Genomic DNA, 14,950 nt, shown 5'->3' with positions numbered 1-14,950 from the left:
AATGAAGCAGTGAAACTCATTAGAAACATGCTGGATCAGGAAAGTTCCAGACTATGTTGATTCCAAAGGTAGCATTTTTTGTGTGCTTTGGAAGATATACAAAACATTGCATTATTACTGTTACCTACTAACTTCTGTGACAGAGGAGCAATAAAAATAAATAGAATCCTTATAAAGCAAAGAAGTAGAATGGATTCTGTAGTGGAAAAAAGAAAAAAAAAAAACAAACAAACAAAAAACCCCCCAACAAACAGATAATGGGTTTTTACTATTTATTACAAAGTGGGGGGGGGGGGGGAAGGACGACTTCAGTTTCACAAGACAAATATGCCTGATATAAGTTTGTACAATTCTAAATGCCTTTGAGAGATCAATTTTAGCACCATTTTCTTCAGGATTTTCCAAATATTTCTGTGCTGGACTGGATAGTCCCCAGGAATGCCAGCTTCAAGCATTTATATCACTGGCTATTTGAAGAAAATGTAATACAGTTCCTTCAGAGAGAATTCAAATGAAAATGCAAGTGTGTTTTTCAAACTTATATTCTATGATTTGAGAATGATAAAAATCTGGTTCACAAATAATTTTGATCTAAAAAATATGTACAATAGCATATTTGCATCCACAAATGCCACAGCCCCTTTTACACTCTTTGCTGTTGCAGGAACTATGGGACTACTATTTATTTGTCTTAGTGTAACTCCAAACTTGTAGCTTCTCAACCTTCTTCCCAGAGCAGAGGAGACAAAATCTAACTGAAATCAGCCAGCCCAAATGCAATGAAGAACTAGATACTATTCTCTACAGGAATTTACAAGTTGAATACCTATTGTCCCTAGAGTATATAAAATGAAGCAGATTTTTTTTACATAATTTACAGAAATATTGTCTTTTTTTCTAATTTTTAATAGAAAAATTAAAATTCTAGACCCTCTTTATCCCTCACATAACATTTTCTTTGCCTAATCTGATATTCTATAATGGCATTTTTCACACAGTGACCATGTCAGCTTTTCTAGGAACTTGTTCCTACAACGTATCACAGTTTACCTGCAAACTGAATCCTTAGTGAAACAAAGCGCTTTCATAGAGCAGGGGCTAATAGTTCTCTGCAGCTCTAGATACCTGCTTGCTTGTTTCGCTTCTCTTACAGTTTATATCCTCTAACACTAATCAGTCCTTTCAACTCCAGTATACTCATCATCCCCCAAAACTGAAATCTTGTGCCTAACTTCTACTATTTATCAAAACTCTGCCATTTCAGTGCCTGAAGCCAGGGATGCTGGTGGCAGAGGTCCATCCCAGTTGTTAGTACGAGGAGCACTGCATGAGGCAAGAGGGGCTTCCTCAGCCACGTTCAGCCCTGCTGGTCCCTGCTTGATTTGAGGCAAGGGTTCTCTGGAGAGTGGAACGTGTTTTTGTTTTGGGGAGCCTGATGTAAAGTCTGAGGCATTTGGTGCTCTTACTCTATTTAGAATAAGTGCTGAATGAATATGGACAAAATATGAATTCTCAAAAAATGAGGTATATAAACAAAATGGGAGAGGAATTAAGCTCCAGCTTTAGCTCTTAAAGCTTAAAAAAAAAAAAAAAAGGTGCAAACTCTACAGTCATTGTGTACATGCAAGAAACATTAAATAAATCCTGAGAGTTGTGTAGATCTAAGTAGCCAGACCTAGGAGAAGTCTGTCTTTAACATTAGGCCTGGTATGTTAAAATCCCTGCATTTGAATATGTAGGCTGCTAAAATAATTTAAATTTACAGCCACCATGGATTGCTTAAGTCAAGAAGTTGATAAAGCAGTTTTGGGAACTATTAAGACTTTTGCTCTTTTGCTTTGCTGGCATAGAAGGCCTGTTTAATCACTCGTGTTGGAAAAACATACTGATAGAAGCGTGAAGTGAAGGGACTGTTGCTTTTGCTATTCTATTATAACATTCTGTGGTTTGGTCTCTCTTACTGTCTTTCCTGTTCATAGCATACAATCTGCTGTTAACTGACTGTGTTTCTGCCAACCATGGGTTGATTACTTATTGATAAATAAATTGATACTTACTGATAAATAAATTTTGACCAGAATGACAACTAACATTCTCTTATTTTTAGTTAGGCAAAAAAATGGCTTTAATTAGACAAAAAGCCTGGCAGAACAAGCCATTGATTTCCTGAGCTGCACTCTCCTTTACGGACCAATGATGGTTTTTAGGAGAAGCAGAACAGTCTTCAGAAATACATCAGTCCATGGTCTCTGATCTCCGGTGTCTGATTCTGCTAAGTGCAGTGGTGCATGTTCATTTTACATTTTTACAGATGCTTTCTTGCTCGTAACTATTGACTAGCAGAAGTTAGAAATCTAAAGTCATTGCTCACTTCAGAATTTATGTAAGCCAGCAGCTTGAGACGTGGAAGGTGGCACTAGTTGTGGTTTTCAGTTGATGAGCTGGACCTGCCAGCTCTCTAGCGACATAAGAGAGTTTGTAAAATCTTTATTTCTCACTCTTACAGCAGGGATCGTTACAAGAAAAGGAGGAGAGTGATCTGGACTTCATTTCCTCACAAAGCCCCAGTGTCCAAGAATGGCTGGCACAAGCAAGAACCACTCGCTCACAGCAGCAGCAGAGCACCCTGCAGCAACAGAAAGTTAGTGTTTTGCATTTCTTTTACTCCCATCTTTAGATTCTGCTTAACACTGTAGCTGAGCCATTCTGTTAATATTTCCACAGAAATCTCCATTTTTACACTGTTTCTTACTCAGTGCTATTGTAATGATGCATCTGAGCTCGCTATTTTGTATCTGTAACAGCCAGGTAGACTAGACTTCCTGGGTGACCATGGCCAACTTGCTTAACCACTCTATACGTCCATTTTCCATTAGTAAAATTGAATTGAATCAACCCTTAAAGCTACTGTAAGGAGATGATGGTATTTGTTCAATATAGTAAATATTGTCTTTATAGAAGCAATTTGTTCAATATAGTAAATATTGTCTTTATAGAAGCAAAGATACACACATTACAAGATATATTGTGTTGCATCATACAGAGACATCCTCACTAGGTTGTGTTCCAGAAACTGCTTTGCATTAGTCAATTAGTTCAACAATCCAGTTTATGTACCAAACATTTCTGTGTTCCTGCGTGGAGATTTTGCACTGCTTTTGGCGCTCAAGGAAGCCGTATCAGAAATAGCTCAGCTATCTTTACATGACAGTTATGCAATGTAGACATATCCTTCCAAGGTAAAAGCAATCTGTTTGAGGTTTGTTTTGGTTTTTGTAACTTGCTATGCTAGGAGCTGGAAAAAGAGCTAGAAGAGCAGAAGAATCTGCTTCGGTCAGTAAAATGCCGTGGAGAAGAAATCCTAACACAGCACAGTGTTCCAGAAGGCCTGTGTATAAGGTGTGCTTTCATGTGTTATTCTGCAAAGTAAATTTCTATGACCTGTGCTTTGTCATCCCTATGTTTACTTCCCTCTTCTGCATATAATCCACTAATATTTTTTTTTTATCATTTTTATACAGCAACTAGGATACTGGGGTCCTGGTTTATAACTGAGAAGTCTGATAATATAATTACACAAACAGTTTTGTGCTAATAGATCACGTTTAGCATTTACAAATTCCTTTTATTGTTATTATTAAGCATCAGACAAAAATTACAAACTAGTAGGATTCATTAGATAAGCAGTGGATCAGTTATTATAGCTTTATGGTCTAGCATTGGTGTGGGAATCATAGCTGATCTCTAAAACATTGTAGTCTGCCATCGTAACCAGAACTTTCCAGATGAAATAGTCATTGATTAATTTTATTTTTCCTGCAGTTAGTGAATATTTTTCTTTCTGAAGCCTTTTATATTTTTAATTTCACTCTGGTCTGTATTTTCTTGCACATTTGCCCGTTTGAGGGAAGTAGATGTCTATAAAAGCATTGGCTCTGGGTGCGAGAGACTTCTGCCCCAGCAAAGGCAGAAGAAAATAACTGCCTACTGCTGATGTGGACCTTGAGGGAGCAGGAAGGGCCAGATCTTGGGAAGAGGAAACCAGGGTGAGCATAACCAGCTTGAGATTCAAGGAGCAATCCATCCTTTGGTTAAAAGACTTCATTGATGTATCTCAGTAGTCACGAGCACCTTTGTGGCTCTGCCAGCATGCCAATGTCTAGAACATCAAGATGGTTCATGAGGCAGCAGAACCAAGACTTATGCATAGAATGTGAGCTGTACTCATAGAGAATGTGACCTGTACTCAGTAAGTTCTTTTCCTCAGCCTTTGTGTAAATTCAATGTGGTTTTTTACTATAATGCCAGAAAGTACTTATCTCCTCCTTTTTGAGGCTTCCTTCTGTCACGTTACACTATAGAAACAAACAAAAAAATCAAACAGAAAACGCTGAACTTCATTCACTGCTTACCAAAGCTAAACGCATATGCTTGTCCTGCATTAAAATATCAGGGTACGTCTGGCATTTTGAGAGATTGCTTCGAAGCAAAGCTTATTTAAAGGTTACATTTCAATGTAGTATATATTCAGACTGTTTTGGGGGTTCTTACTTAGTATGGGTACTTGCAGGTCTAAACGGTCTCTTACAAAGTATATTTTATCCCATCAGTCAATAACTTCTTGCAGCTACAAACCAGCCTTTTTCTTACTATCTTATCTGTTATAACTTTATTGTTATATATCTGTTTATAACCTTATCTGTTATAACTTTTGTATTTGTTAAACCTTTGTGCATCTTGCCATTCAGTGAGAAGCCTGATACACTCTCAGAGGAATTAGGCTTGGAAGGTGAGAAGCCATCATCTGAAGAACAGATGAAGATGAAATGGGAAAGCCTGAACCAGGAATTCAATACCAAGCAGACACTGCTCCAGAAAGCTTTGGAACAAGAACAGCTGGTAGCTATTTTTAATTTCTCTTTGCATTTTCTCTATGAAAGCACTTGTCACAACATGAGGTACAGTATGTGCATAGCAGATGCATTAAGGCGATGTAGTTAATGCAAAGAATACAGAACAATTTATTTTTGTGACATCTTTAAAAACTATGAAATATTGGCACTAGCACTGCACTTGTTCAAAGTGATTTGAATTGCGCTACCATTCAGGAAGGAAGAAAAGAACAAAATTTTTATTTACTTCTCTAACCCAGGATAATTCTGTAACAAATCATCCCTCTGAAATTGACCAGTACTCTGGTGATAATTCAGAGGAAAAACCGGTATTTTCAGTTTGAATTTATTTGTTACGCTCAATTCATGGTCTTAATGAGTATGTGACAAAGCAGCAAGTGATTTCAGCCACAGAATTTTTACTGGAAGAAGCAGGGATTAATCAACTAAACTGGGAACAGTCCAAGGTCTATATTAACGTACAGCCTCCATTTTATTTTTAATAGACCCAGGTCCACTATTGTTTCTATAATACTACATTAAAATCAGCTTCCAAAGTTATAAATATCTTGTATTCATTTCACACCAATTAATTATTTTTTTGGTAAAAACATGTAATTGCTAATTCTGGCCACAAGTATTTATTCTGCTCTTCTAGTGAACCCCCTGTTGAGCAGTGTTTTATTCAAGATATTCATGACCGAACAGTCACAGGAGGACCATGGGTGTTATTTGGTGATATCTTCAGTCAGCAGTAGAACCTGTATAGCTGAATTTTGTGCCCTGTACGTGCAGTAGAAGCACTCCTAATTAGTACTTCTCTCTCAGCAGCTGTATAGCAGACCAAACCGACTGCTATCTGGAATGCCTTTGTATAAGGAGGAAGGACAGGATGAGGATAAATCCTCAGTGTCACCGGTATTGGTTGAATTGAATCAGACCTTTGAAGATGTGTCATCTGAGGTAACATTTCAATTGTTTTTACAACAGCAGAGATGCATTTACAATGAAAACTTCTCTAGCTCCCACCTGGAAATCCAGCCCTTTCACAAATATTAGATGTTAGAAAGAGTATCTTGTACTTCTGCTCTCGACTTCTCTGATTTCTTTTGTCCAGGCTGGACGGGTGGAGGAGAGCCTGCATCTTGAACAGAAGCTGTATGATGGTGTTGCAGCCACCTCCTTGTGGCTAGATGGTGTTGAAGAGCAGGTCTTTGTTGATACAGCTCTGTTGCCAGAGGAAGAAACAGAAACATATCTCTGCAAGCAAGAGGTAAGGAAACCATGAATAGGAGTTTCTTTAAATTGCCAACAAGGGTGCATTTTATGTAGTGTTTAGAAAGAAAATATTAGAATCCTAGATAAGAGACATGTCATAATCTCCGCGTAATTGCAGTATTCTGCTACTGTTTAGAAGTAACTTTATTCACTGTGTCGAAAATTGTGGTGGGTTGACCCTGGCTAGATGCCAGGTGCCCACCAAAACCGCTCTATCACACCCCCTCCTCAGCTGGACAGGGAGGAGAAAATATAACAAAAGGCTCATGGGTCAAGATAAGGACAGGGAGATCACCCAGCAATTACTGCCACAGGCAAAACAGACTCGACTTGGGGGAAATTAGTTTAATTTTATTACCAATCAAAACAAGAGTGAGAAATAAAACTAAAACACCTTTCCCCCACCCTTCCCTTCTTCCTGAGCTCAACTTCACTCCTGATTTTCTCTACCTCCTCCCCAACCAGAGGCACAGGGGGATGGGGAATAGGGGTTGTGGCGAGTTCATCACACATTGTCTCTGCCGCTCCTTCCTCCTCAGAGGGAGGACTCCTCACAGTCTTTCGCTGCTCTAGTGTGGGGTCTTTCCCATGGGAAACAGTCCTCCGTGAACTTCTCCAATGTGTGTCCTTCCCACAGGCTGCAGTTCTTCACGAACTGCTCCAGTGTGGGTCCCTTCCACGGGGTGCAGTCCTTCAGGAACAGACTGCTCCACCGTGGGTCCCCCACAGCGTCACAAGTCCTGCCAGTAAACTTGCTCCAGCTCTCCACAGGGCCACAGGTCCTGCCGGGAGCCTGCTCCAGCGTGGGCTCCTTCCATGGGGTTCTACCTGCTCTGGTGTGGTGTCCTCCATGGGCTGCAGGTGGATATCTCCTCCACCATTAACCTCCACAGGCTGCAGGGCGACAGCCAGCCTCACCATGGTCTTCACCAGGGGCTGCAGGGGAATCTCTGCTCCAGCGCCTGGAATGCCTCCACCCCCTCCTTCCTCACTGACCTTGGTGTCTGCAGAGTGGTTTATCTCACACAGTCTCACTCCTCTCTCCAGCTGCAGTTGCGCAGGTTTTTTTACCCCTTCTTAAATATGTTATCCCAGAGGCGCCATCATCATTGCTGATGGGCTCGACCTTGGCTAGTGGCGGGTTTGTCTTGGAGCCAGCTGGCATTGGCTCTATTGGACATAGGGAAGCTTCTAGCAGCTTCTCACAGAAGCCACCCCTGTACCGCCCCACTACCAAAACCTTGCCATGCAAACCCAGTGCAAGAATGTTGCAGAAAGCAACACCTGACACGAATTTTGCCTGATCAGAAGAGAAATAAACATAGAGTTTTTCTGCTGTTTAACTTCTTTGCTAAGTATTAGCAAACACCACAGTGTTGAAATTGAAATAAGTAAAAAGAGGGAGGAGTGCTCTGGGGTATGGAAACAGTACAAATTCATCAACACAAAATGGAGAGAGAGGGAAAAGGACGTTTTTCATCAGCTGCGTGGATTTCTGTTTCACAAAGTCCTTATTTGGGCAGGTTCATTTTGTTTCAGCACTTGTTTTCCTCAGAGCAGTCTGTGTTGTTTTGGGTTTTTTTTTTTATTACCAGAAATACTGCAGCTGCATAACTTTGTCTAGTGTGTGTATATTAACAACGTAAAAAAGTCACTGCATCACTGCAAAATTGGCAATGGTTATGGCAATGTGTTTGCCTGCTTTCTAGAATGTCTAATTGTCGCTTTGTTTTATTTTCTACAAAATCAGTCTCTTGCCAAAGAAATCAAGGAGGTAACGGAAGAAATGGATAAGAACAAGAGTTTATTTGCTCAGAAATTTCCTGAGAATGGTGATAATAAGGGTATTATAGAAGACACTTTGGATTGTCTCCTGAGAAGGCTGAGCTTGCTGGAGTCAGTCGTAAACCAGAGGTGCCTTCAGATGAAAGAAAAGCTCCAGCAAATAGTGACTTTCAAGGTATGATGCCCATCTGAAGGAATTAAAAAGGGTACATGTCAAATGGGGAATATAAAGGATTTGATTGTCAAAGCAATAAGAATTTTTGGTACCAAATCAAGAGAACAAGTTTTCATAGGTTTTTACTGAAAATCAAACTTGGTAGGCTGTGCAAAACTTGGCACCCAAATCATGTTCTAAAACTCAAAATTTCTGCTAGAAGCCTTCTGCAACTCATGCAATTATTGTAGAAATGATCATTCATCCCAAACTCACCCTCCTGGCACTGCAATAAATGGAAATTGTTGACTACTGTTCTCAAAGAAGAAAAAGCAACTTTAGAGTTCCACTCTATGCATTTCATAATTTCAGAAATGACATAGTACACAGGTTTTATTAGCGATGATAAAACAGAAAACATAATACTTATTCCCACCTTTCCGATCACCCTTTACCCATCCTATTATTCTATAAGAGCTTGTATCTCAAGCTGTCTGTATCAAGCAAAGCAGAAAATAATGAAGAGAGGTGGAGAAATGTTTGCTTTTAGAAATCTTTTTAAACGGACTTCAGAAATGCTTTCAGACCTTAATTGGTCTCTACCTTCTCTCTTATTCTTATTATATAAAGCCTCCAGAATGGTTTACTTTTAATGACAAAAACTATATAAATTCCAGCAAAAAATTGGAAAACAGATTGCTGGTTCTTTAGATTAGGATCATAATTTCATAGGTTGTTCTATAGGATTTCTTTTCAAACTCCATAACCTTTCCTCTGCAGTAGATGGGGAAAAAAAATTATTCCAACAATTTTAAATAAAAGGCCTTTCGTTGCTGAAGAAAGGAGATAAGGTGATTAGAATCCTGTGCTTTATTGTGTAACAGAGATATTTAACATTTCAAAAGAATTTCTGCATGGAAAAAAAAAAAGTCAAAAACACACTCCTATATAATGCTAAAAGTTTTAGAGAAATGCGCTGATTATTTTTTATTTTACCTATATTAGGAGTTCTTTTGGGATGAATGCATGAAAAAAAAATTGCAGTTTGGCAAAAATTGTTAATATGCATGCATCTGGTCTAATAAGGTACTGTAAAAGTTGTAATATATAGTTAGCCCTGAAATGTGTTGAAGCCTGTTTACTTTTTTTTTATATTTGCTTAATTTTGTAATGAAAAAAGCTTTCCTTAAAAAGTAAAACCTAGCTTGTTTATGAGCATATGTGATGGAATAAGCTACACAAGAATAACGTTTTTGTTCAGTGAAGCTAATTGACCCCTGCTAAATAATTATCTAATTGGAAGGCAAAAGCAGAAATGAGTTCACAGGTTATGTTTTGAATAGAAGTTAGTTTAGCTTTTTGCTCATATATATGGAGCTACGGATATGTTGCATATTTTACATTGGATGATTATGGTGCTTTCAATATTGAATAGTTTTTAAGCCTTAGTGCTGATATTGTAACATTGTAAAGTTTTAAACTTTTTTGGATCATAAAATATTTTTCAGTTGGCTTGTGCAGTGATTAGTTATAATTTGTTCCTGTTGTTGTCTCCTGTAGAATGACCTGAAGCTTCTGTTTGCATCAGTGGCTGATAACAAATATTTAGTTCTACAGAAACTAGCAGAGGCAGCTGAGAGACCAGAAACAGAACAAATGCAGGTATTACTAAATGTCTATTACTTGGGCAGGGAGGAGGGAAGAGATAAAGTTTCTATTTAAGGTATAACTGGATTCTACAGAATAGTTGCTTTTTATGGGAGAATGTATGTCTTCACATAAAGTATGTGAAAATGAGTACTTCCAAGAGTACACTACATGTGTTTATAAATTTTAAAAAAAAACAAACAACAACAACAACAAAAAAAAAAAAAACACAAAAAAAACCCCAACCCAACAAACAAACCAAACACGAAGTGTCTTTCTTATCTCCCCAGGTGACCTAGTTATGCACATACTGGGCAATATTTGAAAGAAAGAAAATTTCAACAAACCAAAAGAAGTCTAAAGTTATGCTAAATTGTTTGGCTATTACACTTTATTAAAAAAACAAAGGCACTTTCTTCTGCACTAGTTTATAGTAATATCTTGACTGTTACTAATTTTAATTTAAGGCAATAATTGTTTCTTCTTTATCAGGAGTTGCCTGAGGAATAATTAATTAATAATATGACAAAATACATCATGTTTCCTTGTTTCTGTTTTGCCAATGAGAAAAGTGATTGAAGTACGTTAAGGGTTACTTTCTGTAGATGTTTCTTGTTATCCAAGAGCTACTGTTGTCTGGCTCCAGAAGGTGACTGCGAGGAAGAGACTTATCCTTCAGCTAAACAGAAATACTGGCCTTTATATATCTGATAATCAAATTTTGAAGGAACTTTAATTCATGTATGAGTAAGAGAGCTGGAGGTCTGTGTCTGTCTTTCCTGTCTTCCATGATACGAAACATTGGTGAAAAATTAGCTCCTATATGATTAATTTAACTACCAATTAGGAAAACAACATGGTAATAAAACCAAACTGGTTTCTTCTGGACGTCTGCCTTGGCACATAAAGCATCCAAATTTAAAAGCATTGCTGTTTGTTCAACATGTGACTGGGAAAGCAGAAATAAGGCCCTTAATCAGCCAAGTAGCTTAGCTGCATGAAGTGTAAGTTTAGTGACTGCATTGCTGGGACTCAGGAGTTCTACTCACATATATAGTTTAAACATTTGGATATGCAGTTTCCAAGAAAGGGCCTTAACGAAGGACTATAACCACAGGAGTCCACCTTGTGCTTTTACCTTTGTTGTAGCTTGCATGCATTAATTCAGCAGAGACTCCTAGGTTGAAGGACCTTATTTCTTGTAGCTTCCATTGAAAAAGTCAAATTATCACCTGCGTACAGCTGAGAATACCAAACTGTGTGCTTTCATTTGTCATTTTCCAAGTACAAAAGAGGATGTACAAGACCTTTTCCTTGACAGTAATTTTGGCCCTCTCCTAGTCCTGTAAGAGAACTGTGCACAGCTCTGCTGTCATGCATGTCATTTGCTGTGATGGTTGGCTGCTTGGTGCTCAGATATGACAGGAATGTGTTAATAAAAAGAATGCTTTAGAAGAAGGTGTTAGAACAACTAATAGTCCTTTTGTGCCTGTACCAACCAATTAAAAGTGTGGAACTTCACAGCAAGGTTTTGTATAAAATTGTTTATGATACTAAAACAGTTTTTTATTAAAAAATAATAATGCCATATTATATTTTACTGTAAGAAACAAGCTTGGCTCTCCCAACTTTGAATTAATACTTTAGAGTGTCCTTTACAATTTCAGCAGACTGAAGGACTGATTAATACTTAGTACTTACTACTGAAATACTGATTAATACTTCAGGCAGGAAATGGAAAAGAACATTACCATATGGCAGCTACAGTACTGTTATTAAACCTTGAAACTAAATGATGTCATTTTCAAATACAGGTCATACTGCAGGCAGAAGAAGGTTTGAAGGAACTAGATACTGGAATCAGTGAACTAAAGAAGCTTGTAGACAAGCTACAAATTGACCAACCTTCTATGCAAGAGCTGTCTAAGATCCAGGTATGGTTTGTAAGTTCCATCCTAGGCCTGTCTGGTGATATCAAAGATATTAGTATGCTCCTTTTTATTGTTCATCAGGCAGTTTAGAAAAGCATATTTAAAAGCATTTCTGTGTGTATAAAAGATATTTTCTCCCTGATTCACCTAGTTTTTCTACTTTTGCATGTTCAGATTTTCTAACATATCTATTTTCAGTAGTGTTAATCATAAAAGCACACAAAACCACGTTTTCTTTCAGTTCTTGTTGAGTCTCTGTTCTATTTGAACAGATAAGCAAGTAAACATAAATGTCTGCTGAAGGTTGAGCCCTGTTCTCACCAATGTCTCATGGTCTGGGGTTTAGTTCTCACTCACATCCATCATTTAAAAAAAAGAAAAAAAAAAGGAGGGGGGTGAAGGGGGATAGATAGCTAATGGGACCTAAAACTGGAAATGTTCTGCTTTTAGTAGAATGTCTCCTGTTCCTGCATACTTTCTGTTAGACTTGGTTTTGAACACACCTTAGTAGGGCTCTTATCTTACAGCTCTCTGAAGTAGATACATGTGGGCATTTGATCCAGAGCTAGGACAGGCTGTTGAAACTCCCTTGTGAGCAGTTTGTTGCTGGGGCAGGGGAGTGCTTAAGGAAAGATCAAGGAGAAGGTTTGCGACTGAATTTTACCCTATATAATGACATCATAATAAATTGGAAACAAAGGAAACACCTGAAACCAGACCGTAAACTTATTAAGCCAACAAAACAGTGATCTCAATTAAAAACGAGTGACAAAGAGTTTGTGCAAATGTGTCTTTTACCTATTTCTTTATCCTTTTGGTCATAGAGGTTCCTGCCTTTTCTTTTTTTTTTTTTTTTTTTTTTAACTGTCAGGTTATGTGTAGATGTCCCCCTCCCATTGATTTCAGTTTTTAGAAAAGCCTTCCCTTTGCTGTTTTGACAGTTGTGCTTCTCAATTGTCTTTTTAAATCTAGAAAAGCCAGCTGTAGTCTGAAGGTGTGTACTTTGCTGTAGCGTTCAGTGGCTGTAGGGACATTTTGGTTTATTAGTTTCTGAATGTCTTGTCTTGATCAAAGGTATAGGCTTACCCTCACAGTCGGATGTATGTTCTGAGAATACAATTCTGAAAACCAAAACAAGAAAGTAATCCTGTTCTGGTGAAGAAAAGCATCTGTAGGTTGTTCTCACTTTTATGGTTGAGGTATACAAGATAAGTAATAGCACATGGAAACGGATGGAATTCTTCCTTTTGGCTCATTTTATAATTTGGCAGTACAGACACACTGTGAAATACATACTGCATTTTTTCTACACTTCACTGTTCTATGTAGAGTATATTGCTGTTTTGAGCCTGGTTTGGTTTTTACTACAGGCTGTATGTATTGATTGCTACCAGTAAGCTGCTGGGGTAGGAGAGGGAGACAAATCTGGCTGTGAGATGCCTGTAGTCTGTAGCCGTAATGGAGTCCATCTAACCCCCTGCATTACAAGAAGCAAAATATAAACAACACCTGCAGTGTGTGGTAGCCACACAGTAGTCTGGGTTTTGATGCCTTAAGCCCAGTCACCCAACTCCTTTATTACTGAAAGCGAGCCTTTGGGATTCTGCTAACTTTGTTCCCAAATGCATGCACTTGAAAGAGTTGCAGGTCTTGCTTATTTCTTCTCTCTTTAAATGGTCGGTTGTTAATTTATCAATTAAGTCAGTATATCTGCACAGTCTTTTTGAGCTGGAAATAGATGTTATTCGGCTACTATTCATAGAGGAATACAGAGACAGTAAGGTTGCTGGTAGGAAGACATGCGTAAGGTGTGAAATAAGAATCACCACTGCTACATTTTGCCTCCAAGGATATGTATGATGAGCTGATGATGATCATTGGATCCAGACGGAGTGACCTGAATCAGAATCTGGCTCTTAAGAGGCAGTATGAACGGGCTTTACAGGACCTGGCTGACCTGTTGGAAACAGGACAAGAAAAGATGGCTGGTGACCAGAAAATGATTGTTGCTTCTAAGGAAGAGGTTCAATCACTACTTGACAAACATAAGGTAAGAAACTGTGACATATTTCAGGACTAATCATGACTGTAAGTTTGTTCACAGAAAATTGCTAACCTTCTGTTCCTAAAGGTTCAGGAGCTTTTCAGAATGGTGGGCCAGTATTAAATTGAGATATATTAAAACTTACTGTATTTCAAAATGGAATCAATGAACTGTTCTGACTGACTAACTTTAAAACACTCTGTTGACAGTGAACCCAGGTAGATCACATTTTCTTCCTCATTCTAATAACAAGTTACTCTTCTTGTCCTGTCATGCTACATAGCAATTTTACCCACTACTCCATTTTTTCGCAGGAGAAAATAGCTAATAGCACCCGCAATATATAACATGACTTTTCTACATTTTTTAATTAGGAAGAATTTTTTGGTGTTATATATCTGATTTAAGCTATTTTTGTTTATGGAATGAGAGCTGCGATAGAATTTGTGTGGAAAGAATGACTTCTTTCTTTCTTTAAAAGAAAGATTTTTTTTTCGTTGGATTTTGTGAAATGGTGGTGGAGTGAAAAGTTTACTTAATTCTGTGTCTACAACTACTTGATTGTGCTGCTATTGTCTTAAAATTTTGTTTTAGTGGTAATGAATTGAGTAACAATTACACTTCCTCTTTTCTATTCTCTCTTTACCCTTCCTTTCACACCCAAATTTCTCAGGAATATTTTCAGGGGTTGGAGTCTCATATGATCCTGACGGAAACGCTCTTCAGAAAAATGAGTAGCTTTGCCCTCTTGAAGGAAACTCAGTCACATTCAGACCTAACGACTCAAGCTTCTGCTGTATTAAAGCTGGCTCATAAACGAGGTGTGGAGCTGGAATACATTCTAGAGGTGAGAATTTCTGTGGTCTTTTCTGTACTGCCAGGATATTCTGTAATGTTGGTTTCCTGTGCTTGGACAGAATTGGTGGACATCAGTCCCTTTTGTCATACACACAAGGCACTGGTAGACTACATGTAATCTTTGTGTTTACCTGTTGTGTCCTTCAGGTGACACAAGTTGTGTGCCTCTAAATTTAAAAGAGCTGCTTAGCTTTAGCTGACAATGAGAACATGACAGCTTTATCCATATGTTCTAAATAAAAGCTGAGCTTGAAACAGAGGTGGTGTCTTATTATAGGTTCACCATTTGTACTGTATTTCTGTATGTTCATAACCACATAGCTATAGGATTTCAGACTGAGAAAGCGAGTAATAAAAATTC

The 14,950-nt window shown here is 38.1% G+C and overlaps 1 protein-coding gene across 14 annotated transcripts in view; it reads left to right on the top strand.

The window, feature by feature from the left end:
* Window positions 1–14,950, top strand: part of SYNE1 (spectrin repeat containing nuclear envelope protein 1) — a 308,297-nt gene that overhangs the window by 219,440 nt on the left and 73,907 nt on the right. For 13 of the 14 annotated variants that reach the window (XM_063329322.1, XM_063329317.1, XM_063329326.1 and 10 more), the window contains 10 exons: window positions 2,507–2,641; window positions 3,293–3,399; window positions 4,749–4,899; window positions 5,721–5,855; window positions 6,010–6,165; window positions 7,921–8,130; window positions 9,670–9,771; window positions 11,571–11,690; window positions 13,537–13,737; window positions 14,405–14,578. In XM_063329322.1, the coding sequence (XP_063185392.1) occupies window positions 2,507–2,641; window positions 3,293–3,399; window positions 4,749–4,899; window positions 5,721–5,855; window positions 6,010–6,165; window positions 7,921–8,130; window positions 9,670–9,771; window positions 11,571–11,690; window positions 13,537–13,737; window positions 14,405–14,578 (1,491 nt within the window). The remainder of the gene's footprint in view (window positions 1–2,506; window positions 2,642–3,292; window positions 3,400–4,748; window positions 4,900–5,720; window positions 5,856–6,009; window positions 6,166–7,920; window positions 8,131–9,669; window positions 9,772–11,570; window positions 11,691–13,536; window positions 13,738–14,404; window positions 14,579–14,950) is intronic. The other variant, XM_063329316.1, reaches the window with a different exon arrangement.

Source organism: Chroicocephalus ridibundus, chromosome 3 (assembly GCF_963924245.1).
Source record: "Chroicocephalus ridibundus chromosome 3, bChrRid1.1, whole genome shotgun sequence".
Taxonomy (NCBI): domain Eukaryota; kingdom Metazoa; phylum Chordata; class Aves; order Charadriiformes; family Laridae; genus Chroicocephalus; species Chroicocephalus ridibundus.
This window is presented reverse-complemented; position numbering and strand designations above follow the sequence as displayed.